The following is a 21,649-nucleotide window of genomic DNA, read 5'->3' as shown; positions in this document are numbered from 1 at the left end:
TCACACTCAAGCTGTCAATATATATTTTACTATTTTATTTTTTATTTGCAGATGCAGGCACACACACACCCCCATATACATACCAAGAACTACCATGTTCTTGCTATTGTTTTTGTCCTGTGTGTTTCTAAATGTAAACTGAGGTATCAACCACACAGCTAAGTAATCCACCATTTGCATCTTGTATAGCAGCTTCCATCATGTCTCATGGAGAAAATTTGTACCTATTATTTTATCTTTTCATTATCATCCACGTTACTCAGGGAAGCTACTGATTTTGCCTGGGTTTTTGGTCAAACAAGTCCTATAGGAAACAGGGATTTCTTATTGGTGACTTGACAGCACTCCTTTTAAGTCAGATATTCAGTATGAGCTTCGTAGTGGGGTGAAGGGCAGCTGGAAATCCACTAAATACCTCTGCTCCAGACATGAAAAAGCAGTGGAACTTTGTGAAGTGTCTCAGCCCTCTCCATGAAAAGGACAGCATATCCCTAATACCTAAATCGTAGGCAGCTATTCCAGTAGCAGCAGAATAAGATACGGAAAAGACAATAAGCAGTTTAGTTTCCTGCAAAAGATGAAAATCAGAAAACATCTAGTACTGGAACTTATAGTCCACCTAGATCAGTATCCCATTTCCAACAGTGCCAATGTGCAGATGCATACAGAGGCATAAGCATAGGGCAAGAACGTATGATACTGCTCTAGCAGCTTTGCTAGCTTTCAACCTTTTTTCAGCTAGACTTCTTCGCTGAATGAAGATTTTGCATATTTAGTGGCCTTCAATGGATATCTCTTTCACAAACATAGCCAGCCTTCTGATGACCAACTGTAAACTTCTATTTTAGTCTTTTATGAGATCCAACATTTTAGGATTTCCCTATCCCCTTTCTGCTCCCCATTTCCCTGTTCTTCAACCCTGAATTGCATCTACTGTATATTTCACAGTCACTCAATTTCCTAAGGTGCTTCTACAATTCCTCAGAGTAGGCATTTGGATTAAAACTGCCCATGAAGCAGTTTTCTGAAAGGCTACATAAGGCTGATAAAAGATCAAGTGGCTTGGGTCTCAGCCATTCTGCTAACAAGAGTTGATCTTTATCATGCAGGTTACTTTACAAATAACCCCAACAGCACAAGAAGCAAATTCATACAAGTTGCTCTTTAAGAAAGAAAGGACAAGGCTTGAGGTCTTGGCTCATAGTTTAGCCAGTCAAATGAGTCAAGCTACTTCCAAAACCTGTTGTCTGGCTGGAAGTGATACCTATGGTTTGGAGGACTGGTGAATCTATCTACCAGTAATTGGAAAGATTTCATGGAGAGCTCCAAGATTATATTCAGAGAAGAGACCATCAGCTCCATGAATGAGTCATAAACATCCCAGGTTTAAAATGAAGGTGTTACCCAGCCCACGAGAACACAGAAATGACTCTGTCCCCTTGGAAGAAAGGAAAAGCATTGGTGTAGACTAGCTCTGATTTAGCTATACACAAAAGCTGGCAGAATGGCTCTGTAGTAAAACATTGGCTGTGTGGGTAATGGCAAATCACTCTGTTTTAACAATACATGAAAAGATGGCACAAGGTAGGAGATCACAGCACTCAGAGTAGTGCTGCATGGTGCAAAAAGCACCGTGGAATAATGAGAAAACAAAAATAATGACAGAGGCCAGTAAAACCTGTAGTAATCCAGTCTCAGAGAAGAAACCCAAGGAGGCATATCTTGTGCAGATGCCTGAAGAACTGCATGATACCACAGGAAGATGCACCATAGTACTCTGATGAATTTGCACACAGCCTCAACACATGAACACTTAGGGACTCGACTTGTTTCTTCACATGGACATTAGAAACCAAGAGCTTTTGCTTGTCTTCTGCCACACAGGATGAACTAGAACTCAGAGATGGCTCTCATGATATCACTTTGGGAAAGTCATTCTCTGGGACCAAGACAAAAGGTAGAGACAGGGAGTATGATTTCCTATACTCTGTAGAAAGAGTAAAGTGCGTACTCCTCCAGAGTAAAATGATGTAGAGATTTCGTCTTCCTCTAGACTTCTGATTCTGAGGCAGAAGCAGGATCAAACTGTGGAACTCTTTTTCATGCAATAAGTTGATGAAGGAACTCCTGAACTTAGAAAGCTGCTCTGTGAGGGTGTTGCTGCTACCCTATTGCTACCAGGGTCAGAGAATTATGCAGATTAAGTACTTATAAAAATGTGGTCCTCACTTAAGCAGTAAAAACTACATTATGGCCACTTGAAAGGTTAAAGACCCACATTCCAAAACAACACAGTTCTTGAAGAAAGTAGTAAGGCTGTACCCATGCAAGTTAAACCAGATAGCCACTCCAAATAAATGCATAATTTTCCCATGTATTTTTCAGAGAGATTATCTCAAAGGGAAGGCTTGGCCAAACCCCAAACAAGAGAGTAAAAAGGAATCAAAGTGACCCAAAGAATACTGTGCTGATTCTGCAGTACAGCATGCTCCATCGTCCATGACTGTCCCATTGGCATCCAGGAATAAAACCAATAACACCCCTCCAGATACTCACACCCAAAACATTCTAGTTCATGGCTTTGGACTTCTCACAATGTAAACAGTCACAGAGGCACTCATTTGAAAGGCAATGCTAAACTTTCCTTGGAAATGCAAGGTAAAAGAGACTGCTTTTTGAGATGTTGGTCATAGGATTCCTTATTTTTTTTTTTTTTAAACTGGAATAATTTCTCAGAAGATATGGGACAAACATTATCAACAATATTAATTAAATATTAACCAACATCAATATTACTTGAACATCAGCCAATGCAGCAAGGAGCCTCATATTGCTCGCTCACAGACGCAGGCAAAGCGTACTAGTTTATTTATCAAATCAGGAGAACAAGAACACACCTGAAGGTGTCACAAACTGAATTTCAGTTTATTATATTGTTTGCCAGCTCCCGCAAAGAGTAGTTGAGTTTCCAACTGGTCTCTGTCAGAAACTGGTTTCCCCCATTTACGAAAGACTACATCACTGACACACAAGACTGATCTGGGATGAGACAGCACAGATTCATTCTACCCCTGTCGATGGTGGGTTGTTGCAGCAGTATTTCTGCCCAGGATGAATGATTAACTCAAGTTTTGACATATGCTACACCCAGTTCCTCAGGAGTCAATGAGTAATGCTGCCATCTTTGGTATGACTGCAAAGAAATCCATCCCTCTGAAATGCAAAGACACCATAGCTTCAAGATGCCTCTGACGGCCCCAATTTACCATTCACACCCTCCTTAGAGGGGAAAGGCCAAGTGTAAAGAGCTGTCTTAGGAGCAGAATACAGGCAAAGGTTATCATTTCTCACTCCTCCAGTACCACCTGTTCCTGCGGAGTTTCATAGCAAACCTGTAGTTTGAGAAGGAAGAGGGAAGTATGCAAGTAATAAAATTGATTAAATATCAGATCACAGCTCAAAATCCGGTTTTGTCTGTCTTTGTTCTCCAGCATTTCCAGATAAGCATTTTATGATGACTGATTTCCAATTAGATATGTTATCCATAATGTCATAGGGAAATGTAGACAGAAAACAATAAAGCTTTTTTCTGAAAGGTTACATTCAAACTGTCTTACATATTTACAAATCCATATGGCTTCATAAATATGTGCAGCGCATGCAGTTCCCGAAAAACATCTAAACTGCACACACTGCAACCCTTGTTTAACACTACAGATTTGTCCATGCTGCCAAAGATTTGCAAGATTTTGTTTACAACAGCAGAGAACTGTCCAAAGCTTTTATTATTTTGCCTGCTACTCTGAAGCACTTAGCAATCTTTCCACTCAGCATGTTAATTATGGAAGATGCTTTTTGTATTACATGATTTATTTAAAGCCTGTTCAATCTTGTGAAGCATCACATAACCATTTATTCTTCTCCTTAGCATCTTGGTCACTAATAGCAATTTTACAGTACGCTATGCCAAATAAATACACTTTGATACCTTAATCAAGCATTTAGGAATCTGCTTACAAAGACTCAATGCACAGCAGCATCTCTGCAGTTAAAGGTCACATACAATTTCCATTTTGACCCCTGTCTTAGCATGCACAAAACCAAAACCATACATGTATATGCTAGGGTTAAAATCTGAATTCTAGCTTTTTTTTTTTTTTTTTTAAGCTAATTATTTTTCCCAACTTTGAAAAGATTTGATTTGGCCATGCTTATGCATTCCCCTCCCCCCCCCCCCCAACAACAAAAACACATTTTTAGTGTTTTCAGATGTTGAGATCTTTTATGCTAGCTAAAGACACTAATTTGAGTAGAAGGAACCAGCCATCAGCCAAAGTCCAGTCTTTTGAAGATAATACAGCTACGTGACAATTTCTGGCAGTTGGCCGTGGAAAAGTCAGGATCGGTTGGTGTCTTATATCCTGCCTCATTTTTCACATAAATGTGTGACATACATCTGGCTCTGGAAGAAATCTCAGTTCATCTTTTAGGCCCACCAGTATGCCTCTTTCTTCTTGATACTTTTTGCATATTAAATTTCATACTAATTTTATCTTAAAATCATACACTGGGTTAATAGCAAAGCATACAGCTGAAATGCTGAGATCCAAAACTAAATTGGGGTGTAACACATTGTGCCAGTATAGCACTGTGTTTCTATGGGCATATGCATGCTACTTCAAACCATAAAAAACAAAACCAGAGGATCAAAGTCAGACCTTTTACAGTTAACTATTAGGAAAAAACTGCAGAGGAGAACTAGAAAAAAAAAAAAAGAACTACAGTTTCTGAAACATTCCATACACCAACAGGCACAGGTGTTGTTCTAAAATTGTTACCGTGCTACTGGCAAGAAGGGCAGACTACCAAAATTTACAGCTGGCACTCTCAAGATTTAGCAGAACATTTCCATGGCTTCTAAACGCTTACTGAACAGATGCGTGTATCTCCCCTGCAAAGTCTATCATTCAACTTCAATTAGCAGTATTTTTTGGAAAGAAGCACTTCAGAGCTAAATGAAAGGCGATAGCTAGAGAAGCCTGGGAGAAGCTAACAAGCCGGAGAGAAAGCACGCTGAAGTCGTTCTATCGCCTCGGACACACAAGTCGCATGGACACACAGGCTCTGGGAGCTTTACAGCATTACACGGCACAAGAGCCCTGTTGGTTTGTCTGCAGCTAAACAACATGCAACAAGTGGAAGGTAGTAAGCTGTACGCACTGATTATATCTCGTCACGTTGTCTCTGAACTGCCTGGCTTTTTACGGTCAGCTACCTCACCACTAATCTTTATGTTTCGGAATAAAACTATAGAAACTTATTGGGATAAAACCACTAGAAACATTTCTGGTTTTCCACTGTGGTGAGTACTGCTGATCATTCTCAAGAATTCTGAATCTTAGGACTCAGCAGAACAACTTATACTAAACCCACTGAATTTTGCTAAGAGGCAATGGTTTAAATTCCTGCATATTTGGAAAGCTGAGTACATGTATGCCAAAGTAAGAAGTGGCTTCTACCTTACACATCACTGCATTTCTCAACTTTGAGCTGTCTGCCATTTTAACGTACCTTGCGTTATGTGCTTCCTTCAACTGATATCGCCAAACTTTATTAGCTAATACACAATTTCGATGATACTCTGCCCTATATCTAGATAATGCCTTTAGGTGCTCCATTGGTATTGTGATTATTAATCCCACCCACAAAAAAAAAAAAAAAAAAATCAGACCCCAAATAACTAGAGACCCACCTTCATGGCACTTTTGGCAGCAGCGGCTAAGAGCTGTACAAATATTTTATTTAAAATTTACCTAGACTGTTATGCAGGACATCTCAAACAAAATTCTGCTCATTTACTCAGTTAATAATGACAGATTTGCTTCACTATCCAGACAAGTGAAAATATAGTGAACTAAAATAATATTCACCTAAGGTTATGCCCTTTAAATGATTACCATGGGGCAGGGAGTGAACAATACACTTCCACTGTTACTTTGAATGAAAGACCTTTATATATGGTATTTTGCCAGGAATAGAAATTACTCCTGTTTTTTAAAGCCTGACCAAATGCAGCTGCTTTGTTTAAAAAGAAGTTAACGATTACTTTTGCATCCACTTCAATAGATCAAAAAAGAACATTATTCCAAAATCGAAGCAATATAAGCAATTTTTATTTGTTATTTGAAAGAAATTAAATGGAAAAAAGCCAGTTTTTTAAAATTCAACCAGCATACTTTCTTCATTAACATTTTGCAATGTTTGACAATACTTAATAAAATAGCTTTAATATTACCTAAAATGTTGCAATTTAGCCTTTATAAGTTACGCCAAACTTTCCACAGTTCATTCTCCAAAGCCTACTGACTCATAACAAAAAAAAAAACAGATTTATAGTTTTGTCCTAAAAATGATTTAAGCTAAAATACCAAAAAGTTGCAAGTTTCCAGGCCTCCCTTTCATACTACATTAATTTAGGAAATATTTTAATGACAGGCAACCCTAAAAGAGAAGCAGAGATGCAGTATGTTTAACAGGCCACGTTAAGAGTTCACACAGGAAAAAAAAAGCATGACTTTCAAACATCACATACTTAAAGAGACACTATTAAAGGTATCATATTTCCTAACTTCTGGTTTCACAAAATACATTTTCATTTGCTAACAAAGCAGGCTCTACAGAAAAACAACACACTAAGACAACACTTGAGTATCATTTCTGGTTACTAATAGCTAGCCCTTCTCCCAGATTTGTTTCAAGACTCATTTTGTAGTTTAACTAAGTCTGCCTGTACCTAAATAGAGATATGAGCAAGACTTAATTTTTTTATATATATATATACACACACACACACACACACATATATATATCTCAAATGAGCTTCAAACTAGGATACTGAGTCTCAAAGATGAGATATAACACGAACAAATTTTTGCTACAGTGTCAGACTATGCTTAATTTCAGAAAATTAAGCTGGTTATTATTTTTTACTGCCCCAGAAATGTGAAATAAATCAGCTGTAGCAAAACTCTCATCCTGAAAGTGCTTTCTAATTGAATATAGGTAAAAATGGGTTATAATCAGAATTTAAAATTCATCTCCCTTATTGCCATAAATGGAGCTTTGTAATTCAAGACAAAAATCCCGAGTAAATTAATTTTAAAAGTTCAACATACTAGTTAGAGCACTTAAATGCAACTCTAATCCTAAAATCACCTGAAACAGTTTTAGTACAGCATATGCTCAATACTCCAGACTTCTCTTGAACAATTGCTAGTGGAAACATAATTCTTGAAAGCTGCTCTAGAAAATATCAATGAGAAAATACCAAGCCCTACCAGAAATGCCTTGCAGATAACAGAGTTAACAATCAAGCACAAACCCCCCTGCTTCTCCATTAAACAAAGAGGCATTCCAACCCAGCATGCTATTTTGTACTAGACAACTACCTCTAACAAAGAATAATTCCCAGAAGTATTTCAGTATCACAGAGATTTTGTTTTCTCCCATCATAAGCAGACAGAATTAACCTAGCTTCGTGATAACACTAAACAGTACACCCAATTAAGAGTAGCAACTGGATATAGCATTACTCTTTTACTTTTTGATATTTATGTTTATACTTTTGCAGGGCCAGTAGTTTTCTACAAATCAGATTCCAGATTAAGAGACCTCTTATAGTCATCATTTTAAACAAAAATAAATTTAATTGGTATCCAAAGCAGAGGAAATCTACATTCTTTTCTCCACCAAGTCTTGTGTGATACCCGGGAATCCACTGGTATCAGTGGCATTATGCAACTTTAAAGGAAATTAAGCTAATCAGAAAATTAAGTCTAAAGGCAGTTTTAGAAATACTGTGGTTCTCAAAGGAGACAAATGCAACTTCCACTAGCATAGATTTATGTATCTATATAAAAATACAAATATTTTATCTATATAAAATATGAAATTATTATAAACAAATCTTTTTTCACCTACATTTCAATTTTAGAGTTGCTCAGATAATGTCCTTTTGATAACGTTAAGATTCCAGTGTCACCGACAGTTCTGTTTTCTTGGCAAGCAATTGTACATTTTATTGCAAGTATTAGCTATCATACAATATAAATTCAACTGTGCTTAAGAGCATGCTTTAATTTAGGCAGGTACCCATCTCTTTTTCTCAAAGTAAGTTAATTTTATGACCATGAAACATTATGAATGACCATTAACAATGAGGTAGAAAAAATGCAGATTTTCCATAGGTATGTAGAGATACTTACAGCCGTTCAAGTTGTTTTAGATCCTGAAATGCTCCACGTTCTATCACACTAATCTGATTTTCTTCCAAGTGTCTGCAATTCCAGAAATACCAATTAATTTTAAGACAACAGAATAAAAAAAGCTTCCCCACTTCTCTTCACACACGCTACAAAACTGCTTTTCACAGAAGTACAGTTATAATTAGAGATTATTTAAAAAAATCTGGACAGAACAGCACTCTTGGTCGCTAACAGGGAACCAAATCAAAAATTGCCTCCTGACTGCCAGATTTGGTCAACATTTTTTTTCCTAAACTTTTATAACCATAACCATTATGCTCAGAAAGATGTCAGTCTAGAGGCTGACTGTTACATCCTTGGTATATTACTATTATATAGCTTATGTAATGTAATTGAGATAAGGGACTCCTACAGCCCACAGCAGGAACCCACATAATTTTTTTTGTCCAGCCTTTACGTTCTGCAAGGATTTCAGGCTTGCCCCAGGGTAAACCACTTGCAAGTCATCCAAAGGGGTTCAGTCCCCCCATACAGCCATGGCCGATACGCGTGGCACCTGTACACAGCCTCGCTGTACAACAGGGAGCAAAAATGCAAGGGAAGAGTCCCAGGTTTCCAGCGTGTCTGACCCTGCTCTTCTTCACCCCCTGAGACTGAGACAAGGATAAATTGTAAGCAGTGGAGCCTGACTTCTCCTCGATTTACAGTGTGTAGGAAATGACTATTCATTTACACAGCAGAAATACTCTTCATCGGTAAAGTGGAAGCTGGGGAAGAGAGATACCAATAGTCCCAATTTAGGCTGAACTTTTTCCTCTCTCAGGGCTGCCTTCCAGCACACACCCATTTTCTGCTTCTGCAAGAGCACTTAGATGCACGGACTAAACCTCTAGGCTTTCTGAACATTTGATGTGGCTTTAGCTAAAACACAGAAAGGAAGAAGTTAACATATAGTAAGTCTGAGCTAGGCCACGACTTACTAGTGAAGAAGCACTATCCTTGCCTGTTCTCAACAGCCACTCCTCTGCACTCAATCCTACGGAGATGCTCAGACCTGTTCAACCGGGTAGCAGTTGAGAGGACAGACAGCAAGAGAGTATTCCGCAGCTAAGACCACATATGAAGATCAAAAAAGTGAAATTAAAAAAAACCCTAACATGTGAACCAGAGAGGCATGTTCCTAAAAGGAGGGGAAGGAAAAACCGCATGAAGAAAGAGATATAAGGATGAAGTTATAAGGGATAAAAGGAAAAGGTGCACAACAGAATATTTTGCACGTGTGTTGTCAGCTTGAGACTGGAAGGTTTTTTCTGTTGTACTGTTCTACCAGTTTCTGGATCACTTGTTGTTGTCCTCGTTCTGACGTCTGAAAACAGGACTAGACTACCTTTCTAGGAACTCTGGGACAAGTTTCATGTTTCTGTGCTTCCCCTATACTGCCATCACATGAGGGAAAAAAAGAGGAAAAAAATAGAGTGTCAGTAATGTAGAATAGCCAGAATTATGAAAAGACCATAAGAGAAAGCCAAGAAAAAATAAGAAAAAATCTGAAGGACTTCTAGAGAGCAGAAGTACGCAAAGTAAAAAAAAAAAACTGCACAAAGTAAAATAAGAAAACCCACAAACGCATACCAGATATGACAGGAACATGTAGAATAGAGAAATACACAACAATGAACAAAAATGGGTAGTTAGCAGACAATGGAATGGCATGTCTTGGGTTTCAAATGGTTTTAATACGTTGGAAGACAAAACCAATATAAAAAAATATATTTTTTTAATAGGTGTATTGTGGGTTTTTTCCTAATGACTTCTGCGGCAACCACCACACTACTCAAAGGCCGAACAAATGTGTTACTTAAATCTGTAATGAACACAGAACAAAAAATTCACGTAAAGATGGCAGTTGCATATTTTGCTTATCGTTAAGGACATTCAGTATAAATGACTACAGTGGCATTTGGCAATGTCTGACACCATACAAAACCTACCAAACCAAAACAACTACTGACATTAGTAATAGTGTAGTACATTTATTTTAATAGACTTCCAAAATGCTGTTGACAGTTGGGATGAGAGCCAAGGAAATCTAAATGACTCCACTGCTAGAGATGAGAGAAACACCACAGGAACGAAAAGTCCTCCAATACACTTGAAATATTTTCTTAGTATATCAGAACTTGTTCAAAAGTGTTAACGTAACAGGAGAAAAGACGTGTCTTATCATTGGCAGGATTCTATTAATTCATTGATTGAATTATCACTAAAAACCTGTAACAGTTTAACAGTTGCAGTTTTAAGGACTTCTAAAAGAAGATACTCAGAGGAAAAGACTGACTGCAGAGAGCAATGTTAAGAATTACAGAAAGGAATTTTCAGGGGGTGCTGGTGAGATCACTTGTGTGTTTCTTAACTTCCGATAGCTGTTTGTTTCAGAAGAAGAGGTCAACAGAGTGGTAAAACCAAGCTGCCTCTGTCAGTGCTGGGACCAACTCAAGATCAGGTTTTTGTCTTGGTCACTACAACTTGGAATTAAGCGTAACAGTGTAGTAAAATACTGCTAGTGAACTAGATGGCACACACACAGAGAATGTTGTCACTATTATGTAAATGGCTCTTGATAAACAGAAAAGAAAAAAGATTTGATATCTAGTTAAGTAAAATTAGAAATTTGAACTTTATCCATTGGCTACTGTTAACATAAATAAATACCTTTCATGTTTCAGAAACACTGTCAATAAAAACATGTCCGCCACTGCTTTTAAACATATAGATCTACACACAGGCATATATTATCTTCCCCATAACATAGCAATGTTTCTCACCGAGAAACTTTCAAAGTTGCATTGCTACAGCAGCACTCAGTGCCCAAATACCAGCCCAGTGAAGGCAGAAATGAACAGTTACATTAAATGAGAGCTCCAGAAACACTAAGAACGTAAGAGCTTAGCCTCAGTTACATTCAAAACAATTTTCTTCCTCTTATCTGGCTTCCCCTGCCCCACCCCATACATGCCCAAATATTTAAAGCTATGTATTTTATATGAAAATAACGCAATTAACTTAATTTCCACAAAGCAAATACCAGATCCCCACAGTATTTATGGCAGAGGCATCTGTCTCTGTCTACTTCTATCTATGTTGATGTGAAGAGGATCTAAACTACTTGATGTGATTCAGAAAAACTATTAGAGAAATTTCAAGGGGAAAACTGAATTCACTTCAAATAGAAAGAACCTCCAACTTTTCCTGAAAGGACTAAAACAGCTTTAAAATCTATTTCTTGTTCTTTTAACCCAAGATTATTTTCTCAAGAAAAAAAGGTCTATGTGTAACTACAATAAATGTCTATGAAGTAGCCCTAATTTTCATCACTAAATTAGTGGGGCTATTTGAGGTTCATAGAAGAGAAAACAGGAAATCAGGAAGGACAAATTCTGCAGATTGATGTTTCCCCTTTTGATGTTCAAGGTCCATTTAGAAGTACAGTTAAGCTCTTGACTGATACTTCTAGATCAAGAGACAGCACCAACTGAAATTTATTTATTACTTCATCTTAGACTAGAAAACAAATCACAGACTTCCTTGTATACAACTTCTACTGCTACCTTAATCAAGTTCTGCTTTATCTTCTGCAAAAGTCCTATTAATGGCACTGTACCTTAAAGTGACCAAAATCTGAAAAGCCCTATTTGCTAATGATTCAGTATAATTGACTTATACATAAGTGACTGTAAAGTGGACCGAATTTTTTACCACAGTATTTATTAAAATCCAGTCAACACAAACAATTAAATACCTCTGAAACTGCATTCAGACTTTAGCATGGAACTATAATTTACTGTTTCGTATCACAAACTCTTCCAGTTGCCTGGTTTAAAAGGAAACTAATAACTGAATGAAGTGCACAGATTACTAGCATTTTATCTCTGGAATTATGGACATTCTTAGTACTAGCACCCTAAAATAGTCTTGTAAAGAAAGACAAGTTTCATGTTATACTCACAAGACACGGAGATTCTTCAGTCCTGTGAAGTCCGTCTTTGTGATTCTTGTGATATTATTTTTTTCTAGATCACTGTAGAAGAAAAAGAAACCAGAATTCAGACATTATAACTGACATCCAAAAATCCATTAGCAGAAAGTATCTCCATGAGTAGAGCACCTATCAGCTGCTCAAACTGTACAAACTAATTTTTCCATTAAAATCTCAAAAAGCAAGTCATCAATCCTGATGCATTTTACCTCCTCCTTTCAGTACGTTGCTCTCATACAAGAAGTTTCCACCATTTTTATTTCTAATATCGGTGCTCACTATATGCCTCTTTCTCCCTCAAGACTACAGTCTTGTAAGAGGCTAAATATATTCAAGACCCAATTGGTGTAATACAGCTGAAACAGAGCACTCAGGCCCAGAATGAAGATCAAACTCTGGGGTTATTTAAACCCAAGTGAGTCTAACCTGTCACAGAAACTTAGGCTACATAGTGCTTGAGGAAAGAACAACTTGCTGTAAGGACTCCTAAGTGTGCTCCTACCCAGACGACTGGAAGATTTGTAGAGTTATAGAACAGCTTATGGGTTTTTTTCAACTATCCTAATTGGACAGCCTTCTGATCCCAGCTTTTTGGAAATGCTGTTTTTTCAGAAGATACTGTTAATCATACTGACCTGTTTCCATGCGTGTTCACCCTTTGCCAATTCCTACCTTCTGTCTTTAAAGTCTCAATTTCCTAACACCTCTGTTATGCGCCAACACATTTTCCTCGTGTGGTCACATACCAAGTATTACCTTCTGCACTCTGTCTCAGCCTGTGCTAATTTATGCTCTAGATTCAAAATTAATAAGTAACTGGCATTTTTTCCACGACAGGGAAACTCCACTGTAACCAGAGCTTGAGCTGCCTGCTTTTCTGCAGCTTTTTTTTTTTTTGGAGTGAGCACACAAAAATACGGAAGAATTTCATGTCTGAACTTGTATCTTAATAGAATAGGTATCAAAATAAAACACTGGTTTGAGACAAAATCTATTTAATTCAAAGTTGAGTCAAATTAAAAATAAATTAATTTATAAACTAATCCTTCTTGTAAGACTCATCCTATACTTAAGGATAGCTCTCAGTACACTAACTTTGGTACCTTCAGAGTCACAACAAACCAAGAGTAACTCTTTTTGTTTCCCAACTTAAACAGTCTTTCTGTCATGGCATTTTAAAAGAGTATACCAAATACCTGCTGGTACTATAGGTCCTGTGTTGCTGTTTTCTGTCCTCTAGATTTGCCTTTGCTAGGCACCTCGAAGTTCTCGTGGTTGAGCATGTCCCATTGTTTGGGGTTTGTTTGGTTAGTTTTTTTCTGTCCAGAATGTTCTACCTGACCTAGTGCTAACCAACAGGGACAAGACAAACAGCTAGTCTTTCTTCCTGGCCTTCAGCTGTGCTTATTTTAACATAATGAGCAATATGCAGCAAACTTACAATTAATAACAAGAGATATACTCTGCATGTCACCACAAATTTGTTCTGAGTGTCAGTTTCCTAGATACAAGAAGCCTTTTATGAAAAATAAATTTTCTAATATTGGAGTAAACTTTTTTCTTTCAAGTCACATTTGACGTCTACCAAAAGCTGCTACATATCAAAAATACAAGCCTTTGAGTTAACAGTTTTCATGCCAAAAAAAGCATTCAGTATTTTTCTAAAGATCATGAGACTGTAAACAATACATTCTGACAAATTTTGTTGTCTATTGCCATTGAACAAAACCAATCTAATATGAAAAATTAGCCATGAAGCTAGACATCTGTTTTCTAAAAGAGCATATGAGATCACAAATCCACAGCAGGAAGTAGAGGCTTTTCCTAGGCAGTCAATTTTTACTATAGTTCCTGCACTAATGGGCGCTGGGATACACCTCTTTGTATTTAGAAGGTTCAGTATCTCTCCCATTCCTAGTAAAATTGAACACCAGAAAGCAAGATTACAGTATTACTTTTAAGTACATGAGGCAATCATCTGACACCTGCACAAACCTTGACCCTGAAATAATTTATGAAAATCGGATGGGTGTTCCTAAGTGCTGTTTCAAGTTGATTATAGTTCTAGGTACAAAAAGGAATTCAAGGAAGGAGTAGAAGTCAGAACTTCCAGGAACGCCTCAACTATCATGTTTGCATTCTGGAAAATGCTGCATAGATAGTTGTCTAGGATGGCTTCTAAGTGCCTAGCAAGTAATACTGCAAAACGTTAAAGCTCTTGAAGCACTGAGAACAGTTTAATCACTTGTAATCATTCATCTACCATCCTGGGGGGAGGGGGGCAGTGCTCCTGCCTGGCACAATTTCCAGTAATTTTCTATCCCACATGCAGTTCCATTTAAGCCTTCCGGTACGGCTGCTACTTAAGCCAGTCTTTTTTCACCTCACATGAGATCCTATTAGTAGGATAGAACTACTACTAAGAAATACGTGAGTGTTCAAGCATAAATGATTATTTCCTTTGAATCAAGATCATTTTTTTCTGCCAATATGAAGCAATATTCTAAGGCATTAAATGAAAAGCAATTGTCATGGTAACAAGTTTCATTTTTCCAGTGTGAACCACATTTTCAATTAAAGGCAGCTACACATTTTGAAGTTTAAGCTTGTTAAAAGATACATTTTTCAATATTCAGAGAAGAAACAGGACTGATTTTTTAGTTTATCTACTAACTTCCCCAAATGCTTCTAACCATGAAAATGAAGAGTTTTTTCCTAATATGAATACTCTCCTGCAGTTATCAAAAATGTAAATATTTAGATAAGTACAGGTAATTGTACTCATTTATCTGAGAAAATAACTCTTCATATTCCTAACCACAGATAATTGTTTCCTCATGTGTTCCCAAAAATCTCAGATGGAAGCAGATATGGAATTAAGCTCCTTTTAATGCCATTTTCACATGCTGGTGCATCCACTTACTGGAACTGAAAAGCTAAAAAGAAAAACCCCATAAACACCGAAACAACAACCCCCATCCCCCAACACAAAGAACTAAACTCAATACAGTGTGAGCCGCTTCGTAACTGAGGGTAGCCTGGTACTTGGAAGTCTGCAAAGACAATGATTAAGCTCACAGTTCATACTGACAAAAATCCCAGCCTGTATGTCTACAAGATTTGTACCAGGAACAAACCAGCTACAGTTTCAGATCTCCATCTTCTCCATGGCTTCTTAATTTGCCACAGACAACAGGAAGAAAGAACAGATTAAGGACTATTTAAAAAAAAAAAAACCCACCCCAAATCGTGAAATTCAGACCAATAATTCTAAAAATTGTCCATAATGAGAATTTTTTACTGAATTCTGCCATTAAAAATAGAAGTCATATAAGCATAGAATACACAATATTTTCTGCATATCTTCTTCAAGCATTTGCATTGATCCTATAGTGAATCTTTCTACGATATAACCAAGACATCAACAGAATTAAAGCAGTAGGAGATACATTAGAGTGCAGAAATCAGTGTTTTATAATATTGAAATTTATTTCTGATGGTTATTGATCAATGACAGAATAATACTAATAAAATTCTTCAGTCATAAAATGATTTAAAAACAAATAGAATAAACTTTTTAGAGTTAGTTTATGAATCTTAGCACAGGACATATTTAAGTAATAGCAGAAACACATTCTCCTGTCAGGAAACCATTTTCTTTAGCACAGATGGGAACTAAGGATAATGACAAGGAGATGAGAGGAAAAAAAATCCTTATATTTCAGTTATATGAACAAGAAAGACAGTATTCTTGCTTGACTTATGTCAACTATATTTAAAAAGGGTCCATTAAAGAAAAAACCCACAGAACAACTACAGCACACTTTCACTGCATGTACCAGCCATTCTCTTCCATTTGCCTTTATCCTGTTGATTGAATCATGCTTTTCTCCATGAATACCTTTGAATCACTGCCTACATTTTTCAGATTTTTCCAGCTTAATTTCCTCTTCTGTTTGCAGTTCAGTTCTTCCACCCTGGTGCATCATTAACTACCCACTGGTGTGCCAGCGTGACCCGATTGCAAGAAGCTTTGGAAAGAATTAAGTCTGGAGTAAGCAATGCATAAATAGCTTGTGTTTTCCTTGCATGTTGTTTCCCATCTGCTTTTCATGTCATTCCTTCAGAAGATTTCCCTTGCCTGTATCTCAGAACAGGTCTAGCAAAGCACAGCATTAAGCTGGTCAGTATTCTCCAAGGCAGATGGGAGTGAGCTAAGGTATACGGAGCAACACAGTGTCATTGGCCCCACTTTTTGTCCATTTTGATAAGACTTAATTCTCAGCACAGCTACACTTGACTTGCACGACTGTACGCAGAACTGCATTGCTGTCATACACGGCAATCTCTCCACCACACCACTCCTCCTCCTGCCCAGTCTGTGAGACCAGTCCCACACATCAGCTCTATTCCTCTCTACTTTCAGCCTCAAGAACACTCCTGCTATTCAACGTTCTTCCCCTGGTGAAATCCACAGCTCCTTATTCTGAAAAAGACTTTAACATTCCTTGATCGATACATATCCTGAGATTGCTTTTTCTTCTACTCCTGCAGATTGGCACAGCTGAAATTGTATACATAATACCAGTCACTATTGATCCCTTCTGAGGGCTAGTATCCAAGTCAAGGGTTTCCATTTCTATAAGTAAAATGACTTGGACAATACTCTAACTTTAGGAGAACCATTCTTCATGAAGTTCACCTTCCTTAAACCATTTAGGATTTAACTGATAACTGCTGCCTCTGTCTCCGTTTTAAAAAGCAGTATTTGCCTTCTGAACATTTGCCTGTTCCAGCATGCTCTCCCTCAAGGGTGATCTGCCATTTGAAGAAAAACAGACTAAATCCTTGAGGAACTACTATGTAACACTTCCTCCTCCTGTTCACAGTAGGTCTAACACTGCTGCAAAGTAGCAGGTTGCCACAGGTTACCCCATTAGTCAATTAAACTTTGTGACTGTGAAGTTACTGAACTAACGCAGACATTAGTGGTTTACAGCTGGTATTTGTGGGCAACATAATATTTTATGTTTCCTTTATAAAGTTTGGCAGCTGATTATGGGCTCACTAGTGGGTTTCAACTACAAAAAACTAAACCCTAACTTCTAATCTTGGTTGGCTTTCAAACACATCAGTGTTCATAAGAACTGTTGGAAGGAAACACAGCTTTGAAAAGAAATCACCTGGGTCAAAGACATGGGGAAAATTATACTGTAAAAGTGAATTTACATTTAACTTTGAAAAAAACCTATATGCAGATACATTCGTTCTACATAAAATTCTTATTGTGCAGAATTCCTGCATTTTGCATAGTATGTGGGGCCAAACGGATTTTAGATCTTACTCAACACATTTATCTCGCCCCACACGTACACGAGCCCAGCTACTACTCTTTGCCATATCGCGTTCAGAAATACTGCCCCATCGTCCAAGACATCTATGAAAACTCCATTAAGGAATACCAGTCTCTTCTGGTGTGTCAGCAGCAAAGTTGATACCACTGACTTAAAAAGAAACTGAAACTGTCACCTATACCAGCTTTAGTAAAGCTTTTGGAATTAGGTCTCTCTCGTCAGCGTATTTTTCTTTTTAGCATAAAACATGTTAAGGACAATGCAGGTACAGTGGCAGCTTTAAGAAAACAGACATGGAAGGAATTACTTCAGTGGGAATAGAAACATGAATTGGACTAGAATGGTACAAGACATAAAAGTGAGTTCAGATGAACTATTAAAGGAAGCTTTACTCATAAACATGTCCTGCTATGTTCCAATAACAGTTTAATTCAATACATATTTTGTATATGTCGAAGACCAAGTCACACAATGTACACGCTTATTACAAACAGGGATGCTTGGAGCAACTGGAGAAAATCCTGCTTCATAGCAAGAATTCCTCTGAATTGCTTCACCTTTCATTCTTCTCTAAAGACAACCTAGTGAACTTAAGACAGACTTTAATGTTTTAAAGCATCAACATTCTCTGGAGCATGTCATTATGCAGCTTCAAAGAGCACTAGGAGTGCACGGATTTCCTCTGTTAGATTACTTAAATTTCAGTTTATAATTATTCTGCTTAGCCATTCAACTCTTCCAAAACATCCGGATGCTGTTCTCAATCCCCACCCTCTTTCTTGGGCTGTATAAGGTTTATGACTTCAGAAGTAAATCCACTTGGCACTTAGCACTACAAGCTTCTGTCTCCTAGACTCACATACCTTGGCAAATATAACTACCCATCTTAGACAGCACTGAGCCTATACTTCTCTAATATACAAGATCAGAATTGAGTTTGACAACACATCACCACCACAATAAACACTACAACTCTTACAAAAGAGCCAACAACGAAGGCAATCAGTTGTTGAAGTTATGTAACAATCTTCAAATCAATAATTCAATACTCAGATATAAATGAAGAATCCCTATACAAAATGCAAATCCTTTTATATACAAGGATGCAAAATTCAAAACAACACTACTAGATTGTTGCAAGTTTCTATTACTCAGATGTCCTTTTGCTACCTGTTGAACCCCCTACGCATTGTAGTCTCCAAGATAATCCAAAGTTTGGGCCCTTACCGTAGTTGTGAGTCTTGAACATACCCAGGTGAATCCCTCACTTAATTCCTCAACTATTCCCTGACTATAGGGTTAGGGTTTTTTTAAATCAGCTGCCCATTTTGGAGCTAGCTCTGGTTGCCTAGTTATGCTTTCCTAGGCACAGAGAAGCCAAAGTCAAAAGCCTTACTAAAGCACAAAAACCAGTCAGCTCTCAGTACAACTCCCTAGCAGTTTTCTTTGGTTTTTAAGCCTGTGAGGTATGGGCACTGTACAAGTTCACAGGTGCACAAAAGACTCTCGGCCCGATAGTCTTACTGCAAGTGGTGTATTTGTTTTAAGACAAGCTTCCACATAATGCATTTTTTTAAGTTACAACTTTTTTCTGATCTGGAAAACTACCAGACTCCAGGCCTAACCATGCTAGCTTTTGGTCAGAAAAGAAGTTGCTTAAAGTTAGTTCTCTTTCTAGAAGAAACACAATTATTTTATTTGGTTAAAGCCATTCAGTATCAACGAGTGTCCTAGAGCAACAAAGTTTTCCTCCTTGTCAGAGAACTCGCTGGTGCCAACCTGGCAAACAGAGTGGCATTCCTAACAACAAAACTGAAGATCATCGCTGATGTCCAACAATTCCGTGACGGTAGCTTGTTTTGCATCTCAGTGTCAAACACAAGTCCTAGATGGGCAGTATTTCAGAAAATACTTATTAATCCATTTGTCTTTAACCTAGGAAGACATTACACCAAATGAAAATATATACAAAGTGGAAAAAAAGGGAGAAGGGAATCTAGAGCACTGGTTGCAACTTCATTCAAGTCCTCAGATGTTTGTTCATTTATATTAATAAACAAAGAATTCAATAAGAGCAGTAGAGAAACTGCATATTGTATTTAAGGAAAATTAACTGCCATACACTTCAAAAGACAGCTCTTCGCCAAGTTACACAGTACTAGGATTCTTTCCTGTCCAACTGCTTCATAAGGAAGGTTAGTATGTAGTTCTAGTCACAGAACCTCAAACATGAAATTTAGTTTCTGTTCCTGCTAAGTTTTCAAAGTGGCTACCACATACCAGCTCAAAGCTATACAGATTTGTGTCACATTTGGGACAAACAAATCAGCATAAAATCCAATACTCTGAAGAGAATCTTGATTAAACCCCAGGTACAGGGAAGATGCATTTATCCTCATCTCATTTTTTTGGTATTTTCCAACAAGGGATGCATAAAATTTGTATGTCACACCAAACAATGCACTTAAGAATTAATAAAAATCTCTCTTGTCCCCTAAGAACAAAACAGGTCAGGATCCAACGCACCATTTGGAACTCACATCAAAACAAACCTCAGCTAGGACACAATTGATGGAACTTCCAAAAGTTCATGAAGAACACAAGAAAAATAATTTCTCAACAAACTTAAGAGCAACTGTTTTGAGGAAATAGCACACATTCTTTGTTATTATTAATTTGTAATACATTCCAAAGGATTTATTTTAAATGATAAATCAACTTGGCAGTAACATTCAAAATGTGGGAGGTAAAATTCAAGTGATAACAATTGAGTCCAGATTCCTGAATCTAAAGAGTTACTGATATTATTTGTTAGCCCAATTCCTCCAAATAACTCAAGCAGCACACATTCTTGGGAAACAAGGCTTTTATTGTTTTGCCATTACACTGCTAAAGGACTTTGTCGATCCAAACCACCTGCTAGAATGACAGCTGAGTCATCCCTTTAAAAGTTTCCCATTTGATTTGTTTTCCCAGCCCCCAATCACTATGCAAGGTAACCATGAACACAAACACACAACACCTGAACTGGAGGAAACATGCATTTTCACAGGTGAGTTAACCATTCACTTTGCTACCTATTGCACTCTGGAAGCTTAAAGCCACAAGGAATACCTTCTTGATTTTTATGAAAGCTACCTGCAGAGTTGGAGGCAAAAGGTTGTTCAGTAAAGCTCTCCTCTCTTTACGAGTACTTCTGTTCTTCGTTTGGGAACACGCTAACAACCCTAACCCTGGAAAGGAGAAAAATCCACTCCCATGTGTGAATGTAGCCATAGAGTAGCTTTTGGCTACCCTTTGCAGTCTTTACACACCCAGTATCTGTTTTATCCTTTTAACCATTTCCTAGGATTTCTGCTATGGAGTTAATTTGTCTCTAATGGGTATGGACTGCCACTAGCCTCTTAACCTTAAATGACTATAATTCCCTATAGAAAGTGCTTGGCAATTCTCTTATGCCTTCAGTCCAAGAACTTCAAAGTTACTATGATAAACTACTCAATTATAACACTACCCTGAAGCCCTCTGGCAGCACAATCTGCATATCTTCAGATTTAACATATTTCCATCTCAACTTTTGCAATGCAGGAAATAAAGCCCTGGGACTGGATTTTATGAAATACACAAATTCCATTAGTTTCCAAAGCACTTGGGCAAGTATGAACATCGCTTGTAAAAAAAAAAAAAAAAAAGAGACAAAAAACTTCAAACTCATGTTGAGCTGAAGTAATTTCATTTCTTTAAAAGGAAGATGGTATGTTCCATCTCTATATAAGACTTGTAAAAGCTTTGGTTTTTTTCTTAAAACAAACAGTTGACTTTGTAAGGGAGCATGAGTGGGGGTTTTTTCTTTGTTTTGGTTTTTTTTTACACTGACTTCTGGGAAGACTGGTACTCTCTAAATATTTCACATCCTCTAGTTCAATAGAACAATAACAACAACAACAAATGTAAAGTCCTTCACCTAAGAGAAGGTAAGTCCGTGCAACAATTAC

General features: G+C 37.5%; 1 protein-coding gene across 2 annotated transcripts in view; it reads right to left on the bottom strand.

Moving 5' to 3' along the window:
- SLIT3 (slit guidance ligand 3) overlaps window positions 1-21,649 on the bottom strand; it is a 536,826-nt gene that overhangs the window by 498,117 nt on the left and 17,060 nt on the right. For both annotated transcript variants that reach the window (XM_049829395.1, XM_049829396.1), the window contains 2 exons: window positions 12,271-12,342; window positions 8,265-8,336 (listed from right to left, as the gene is read on the bottom strand). In XM_049829395.1, coding sequence (XP_049685352.1) covers window positions 8,265-8,336; window positions 12,271-12,342 — 144 coding nt within the window. The remainder of the gene's footprint in view (window positions 1-8,264; window positions 8,337-12,270; window positions 12,343-21,649) is intronic.

This window comes from Accipiter gentilis, chromosome 26 (assembly GCF_929443795.1).
Source record: "Accipiter gentilis chromosome 26, bAccGen1.1, whole genome shotgun sequence".
Classification (NCBI taxonomy): domain Eukaryota; kingdom Metazoa; phylum Chordata; class Aves; order Accipitriformes; family Accipitridae; genus Astur; species Astur gentilis.
The sequence above is the reverse complement of the archived record's forward strand: the minus strand, read 5'-3'. Positions and strand labels throughout refer to the sequence as shown.